This window comes from Hipposideros armiger, unplaced genomic scaffold (assembly GCF_001890085.2).
Source record: "Hipposideros armiger isolate ML-2016 unplaced genomic scaffold, ASM189008v1 scaffold_43, whole genome shotgun sequence".
In the NCBI taxonomy this organism is placed as follows: domain Eukaryota; kingdom Metazoa; phylum Chordata; class Mammalia; order Chiroptera; family Hipposideridae; genus Hipposideros; species Hipposideros armiger.
In genome coordinates this window covers 4,266,121-4,272,464 of record NW_017731393.1, presented here as the reverse complement: position 1 = coordinate 4,272,464, position 6,344 = coordinate 4,266,121, and the positions used below count along the sequence as shown (strand labels likewise).

At 47.5% G+C, this 6,344-nt stretch overlaps 1 protein-coding gene across 1 annotated transcript in view; it reads left to right on the top strand.

Moving 5' to 3' along the window:
• The first annotated feature begins 1,323 nt into the window (after positions 1–1,323).
• YY1 (YY1 transcription factor) overlaps positions 1,324–6,344 on the top strand; it is a 33,110-nt gene continuing 28,089 nt past the window's right edge. Inside the window, exon 1 of the mRNA XM_019639265.1 lies at positions 1,324–2,096. Coding sequence (XP_019494810.1) covers positions 1,415–2,096 — 682 coding nt within the window. The 5' untranslated portion in view covers positions 1,324–1,414. The remainder of the gene's footprint in view (positions 2,097–6,344) is intronic.

Here is a 6,344-nt window from a genome sequence, read left to right as displayed (position 1 = left end):
AACAAAAAGATATTTATATTACGATTCATAACAGTAGCAAAATTACAGTTATAGAGTAGCAACGAAAATAATTTTATGGTTGGGGGTCACCACAACACGAGGAACTGTATTAACGGGACGTGGCATTAGGAAGGTTTAGAACCGCTGCCCTAGATGATCATCACTATATAGGAGTGACTGCCTATTTTATAGAGCTTATTATAAACTGAACCACTTAATTAAATCATTGGGTTGAGTAGGGAAGCTAATGATAAAGCTGAGTATTTAAAACATTTATTGGGTTGTCATAATGCATTTTTGCTACGAAAAACAGAAAAAAGACGTTACGACTTTTCCGACAACCCAATAGTTTTGACAGAAACCTAAGGAGGCTTTAAAATCTTGGTTTCAGGTGTTTAGAAATTGTGGCCTTCACTCAAGGCTATTGATAGTTTCATTATCTTTTGTTAGACCAAATCTAGAAATGCTTTGTGCTGGATTGAGTTAAATGTCTAAGACCAGAAAACTTTTGATATTTGAATCAGTCAGTTGATTCCTGACCATTTGCCATTCCTCTGTGGATTTCCATGTCTTCCTTTTTTACTGTGCTATTTATCACTAAGTAGGGATGCCATAAACTGTAAAATCCCACGGAGCCACGCCAAAGACCCCCTCCCAAGTAATCCCGTCAAACCCGGCCCCCCCCCCCCCCCCCCCCCCCCATGCGGGGCTGCCCAAGTCAGATCCTGATTCTGGCCTGGTAGCTCTGGGAGCCTCTGCTGTCACTCCACTCTAGGTTATTCACCTTTTCTTCTTTTCCCTCCCACCAACAGCTGACTTTCCCTAGTGGGAAAAGAAAAACCCATATCAGGAGAAGGTCAGGGCCCCTGACCAACCTACTAGCATTTTAGGCTTTTGGAAGAGAATAAGAATAAATAAAATAAAATTTTCAAAGTATGCCAGACTCCTGGGTGGATATTTACAAAAGGCCTTTCTGTCTGTTTGGTTTCTGAAGTCTGCTTAGTAAGGTTGGTATGTTTTAAGGCTGGGAAATTGAGTGCCCATAACAGGTCATTAGCAAAAACAATGACTAGAATGAACTAAATTTCTTAAGATCTACATTTTTTTTTTTTAACTGAGCCATCCTGCCACCAGTTGGCAGCTCAGCAGCTGCTCAGCTCAGGCTGGGAATCGAACCATTGTTGCTCAGAGCTCAAACTCTTGAGCGAGCTCTTTTTTTTTTTAAGATTTTTTATTGGGGAATTGGGGGATGGGAACAGCGCTGGGGAATTGGGGGAAGGGGAACAGACAAGTTGCTGTCNCCCGCCCGCCCGCCGCCTTCCTCCCTCTGCCTTCCTTCCCCACGGCCGGCCGCCTCCTCGCCCGCCCGCCCGGAGCCGAGGCCGCCGCGGCCGTGGCGGCGGAGCCCTCAGCCATGGCCTCGGGCGACACCCTCTACATCGCCACGGACGGCTCGGAGATGCCGGCCGAGATCGTGGAGCTGCACGAGATCGAGGTGGAGACCATCCCGGTGGAGACCATCGAGACCACGGTGGTGGGCGAGGAGGACGAGGAGGACGACGACGACGAGGACGGCGGCGGCGGCGACCACGGGGGCGGGGGCGGCCACGGGCACGCGGGCCACCACCACCACCACCACCACCACCACCACCACCACCACCACCCGCCCATGATCGCGCTGCAGCCGCTCGTCACCGACGACCCGACCCAGGTGCACCACCACCAGGAGGTGATCCTGGTGCAGACGCGCGAGGAGGTGGTGGGCGGCGACGACTCGGACGGGCTGCGCGCCGAGGACGGCTTCGAGGACCAGATCCTCATCCCGGTGCCCGCGCCGGCCGGCGGCGACGACGACTACATCGAGCAGACGCTGGTCACCGTGGCGGCGGCCGGCAAGAGCGGCGGCGGCGGCTCGTCGTCGTCGGGCGGCGGCCGCGTCAAGAAGGGCGGCGGCAAGAAGAGCGGCAAGAAGGGCTACCTCGGCGGCGGCGCCGGGGCGGCGGGCGGCGCGGACGCGGGCAACAAGAAGTGGGAGCAGAAGCAGGTGCAGATCAAGACCCTGGAGGGCGAGTTCTCGGTCACCATGTGGTCCTCAGGTGAGCGCCGGCGCGCGCCGGCCCCCGGGATGTTTTTGTTTTGAAGGGAAGCCATGTTTTATGTGTGTGATGGGCGCCGCCATCTTCTTCGCAGGGCAAGTATGGCGGCCCCAAAAGATGGCGGGCGGGCCGCGGCGGGGGCGGCGGGCGGCGGCGGCCAGCCGAAGATGGCGGCGGAGGCGCGGCGCCGCCCGCTAGGCCGCAATGGCGTAGTTTCCCCGGGCGGGGCGGCCCCGCGGCGCGGGTGGGGCGGGGCGAGCTCGGGCCAACGGACGGCCCGTCGGCTCGTTGACCGCGGTCTCCGCCTCGCCGGCTCTCCTCGAGGCCTGGGGGCGCGGGGCGCGGGGAGGGCGTTGGTGGGGCGTGCGGACCTCGCGCCCGAAGCGGGCCGAGCCTCATACCGCCGCCTTTCCCCCGCCTCCCTCTAGGGGGCGTCGCTGACCCTCATGCCGCCCCCGCCCCTTTGCCTGGACCCTCAACTGCTCCCGGGAGGCGCCTTCGGAAGGGGCGGGGGCGCCGCGGCCCTTTGCTCCCACGCACCGCGCAGGCCGGACCCCGCCCGCGGACGCGCTTGCCTTGGCGGGGCGGGGACTTGGGCGGCACGTAGGGCTGGCGTGTGCGGGCTCCGCGTCGGCGGGCCTGTCACCGCGCTGCGGGCCAAGGCCTGCCTGCGCTTCTACGCGGCACGTAGTGGGGAGTCCGCGGGTTTTTGTAGATAATTCTTAGCCCTTTGTGTTTTCGGAAGTTTTTTCTTAAGTGTTTGGTTCTTTGCAAATAGGTTGGTTAGTTATACCTCTAAGTTAATGAAATCGAGTACTTTAAGTCTCTGCATGCTTTTTACTTGATAGGAAACTCCTTATTTTCCGCTTAAAAGGGGTTCTAGACAGCGTCTTTTTACTATTTTATTACTGCTTTGAACGAAGGCCAGAAAAAATACCTAGGGCATGTGTAAATTCTTTAGTTCTTTATAACCATCGAAAGGCTGGGTTTTTTCGTGTCGGTATCCTATTCACATGCTACCTAGTTAAGTTGCTGGGGTATTAAATAAACTGAGAATAATCCTGTCATAGTTAACATAGTACTCGTCATGGTTAAATTTAATACTACATTTAAAAAATTTTAATACTAAATTTAAGTTGTAGAACCCTTCCCCCATAATTGAACGCTATTTAATAAATTGTTAGCATTGGATGTAATCTGAAAATGCGGTGACCTTTGAGTATTTAAAAGACTATTAAAATTTAGAGGAACGAATGAAATAGAAGATGAAAAGTTTGGACTGAAAAGCTAGTCTGGTTGTATGTACTGAAAGCCCCCAAGTTAAGATAACTAACGCTGCATGCGTGGATCCATGACTGAGGACTCAGCGAAGGGATCGGAGCTGCTGCCAAAATCTAATAGCAAGTGCTAACAGGCGCGGTTCTGTATTTCAGGGTGCCTTGATGAACTCTTCCTAGTTGAGTTTAGCAGGGGCTGTTTAAGTGAAATCTGCCTTAACGATTTAGGACTTACCGATTATCAAAAGATATATTTTGTATGTTTTGGTAGCTCAGAATGATTGCCCACTGATCATATTGGGACAAACAGCCATGTTTTTCTATTAATAGGAATGGTATAAGGGTGCGGGTGTTACTTATGATGAGTTGCTGAACTGAGGATACCCTTTGAAATTCGATATTTAGGTAAAGATACATTAACCACATAAAATTTACTTTTTCTTATGGTATGATCATTGGTTTTATAGTAACTTAGAAAACCAGGGCATTTTACATGTTTTGTATTTGATCTTACCAAAATTGTTAACCCCCTTTTCCATACCCTGAGGGGCTTGACTAATGGGAATTAATTTACAATGAAGTCAGTATTTAGAAGTCATTACTTCCCATGTGCAAGTGGCTGCTTACCTGGTTGCACAGTTTGGGTTTATTTTAATGTCTAATTGTTTAAAGAGTTAGTTGTCTGGCGTGTTACAGAACACTCTGTGCATAAAGGTGGTTGTAAATATTTGATGGCAATAACGTAATATGGCCTGATTCCTGAGCCATGCTTTGTGGTGAACTATCCCTCTTCCTTGTCCTTGTGGTTTGGAATTATTACCAAAAAGAAGCTAAATAGTTTGTGATTCACCATACATGTCCCAAGTTCAAATACTGAATACTCTGTAGTTTCATCTTCAAAACTGAAATGAGATAATTGATAACAGGTGAAGAAATCAAAGCAGGTTAATTGTTAAGCTAAATTTGTGTGTGTGTGTGTGTTTTGACTGGTAGGCAGTGTGCTCACTGCTTTCACATGGCTCAATCTCATTTGATCCTGGGCAGGAGAGTTTTAACTACACTAGTTTCCCTAAAACAGTCCCTGAGATTAGAATGAGCTGCAAGGTGACAGTTCTGCCTAAGGCCAAGCTCAGTTACGTGAAGTCCTTAGAAAAATAATTGTACATAAAGGGTCATGTTTTCAACACTCTAGTTACTTGTTTTAGTACCTCTTGGCTTAAAAAGAAAAAAAATTGGGGGCCGGCCGAGTGGCTCAGTTGGTTAAGAGCTCGCTCAAGAGTTTGAGCTCTGAGCAACAGCGGTTCAGGTCCAGCCCGAGCTGAGCAGCCGCTGAGCTGCCAACAGGTAGCAGGATGGCTCAGCTTAAAAAAAAAAAATTGGGGAGCCCACTGTCGTTGTGGAAACCAGATATTCGGATTTTACGGGTTTCATTTGCTGTTTGTATGCCATCTTCCTTTAATTTCCCACAGAGCAACAGTGACTTGTATGATTGGCATCTTTTGAATGGAACAGCAGCCACAAGGGAACCTTGTAGTTCTATATTCTATATGTAGCTTTAGACCTGAATGGTCTAAAATCCTTAGAGATCTGCTTTTTTTCCCCCCCAATTGATATAACTCATATTTGTTCAGTTCAATAGTTTCTACTACTGTATTTCCCCAAGTATAAGACGCTCCCATATATAAGACACACCTTAATTTTGGGGCCTGAAATTTGGGGGGGAAAATGTATTTACATAAAGTTACTGAACTCAAGTTTTATTCATCATAAAATTCATACAACTATTCATCACTGACAAAACTCCCAACCATTAGCTTGTCCTCATATGTGTCTGATGACGAATCACTGTCTTCATATAGTACCTCTCATGGCCTTCTTCTGCCGTGGCGTTTTCAGTAGGGTGTCTTCTTCCTGTAGCCAGCCTCGGATTGTTTTCTCAGTTGGAGGAGGACCAAACTTAAGTTCAGCACGATTTCCATTCACTTTTGCAAACTGGATCACTTTTAACTTGAGTTTAGCACTGTACGAAAATCTTTCCTGAGCCATTTCTGGGCAGAAACTGGCAAAACGTAACCTACCATAATAGACCAGTAACAAATGCTAACAATGAGCACAAAGACAACAAGCACGAAAAAGCAGGAAATGCAAGGGGAAAAAATCTACAACAATGAGCGCAAACACAAGCGCATCAAAAGCAGGAAATTCAAGTAAGAAAATCTACAACCATTGTATAAGATGCACCCAGTTTTTAGACCCCAAATTTTTCAAAAGGGGTGCGTCTTATACATGGGGAAATACGGTATATTCACCCAGTTGTACAACTGCCACCACTGTCTAATTCCAGAATATTACCATCACCCCAAAGAGAAACCCCACACCTATTAGCAGTTACTCCCCATTTCCCTCTCCCCCAGCTCCTCGCTACCTACAACTAATCTTAATTTCTGTTTCTCTGGATTTGCCTATTCTGAATATTTCATTTAAATGGAATCATACAATATGTAGCCTTTTGTGTCTGGCTTAGTTTTCAAGGTTCATACATGTTGTAGATTGTATTTCATTCCTTTTTATGGATGAATAATATTTTATTGTATAGATAATACAGCAGGACCTTATTTTTGCAGATGAGAAAAGTAAGGCCTAGTTAAGGCTGAATATGTTTCAGTATTTAATTATAGTTCAACTATGTTTTGAATATTCTTAATCCATTGCTTCAAGGCCCATGTCATGCCCCCTCCCCCCTCCATTCACATAATGAATGACTATTTAAATATTGCCAGATTTAGGGCACAGTATTATATATTTGCCCCTAGATCAGTGGTTCTCAACCTGTGGGTCGTTCGACCCCTTTGGGGGTCGAACGACCCACAGGGGTCGCCTAAGACCATCAGAAAACAAAAAGATATTTATATTACGATTCATAACAGTAGCAAAATTACAGTTATAGAGTAGCAACGAAAATAATTTTATG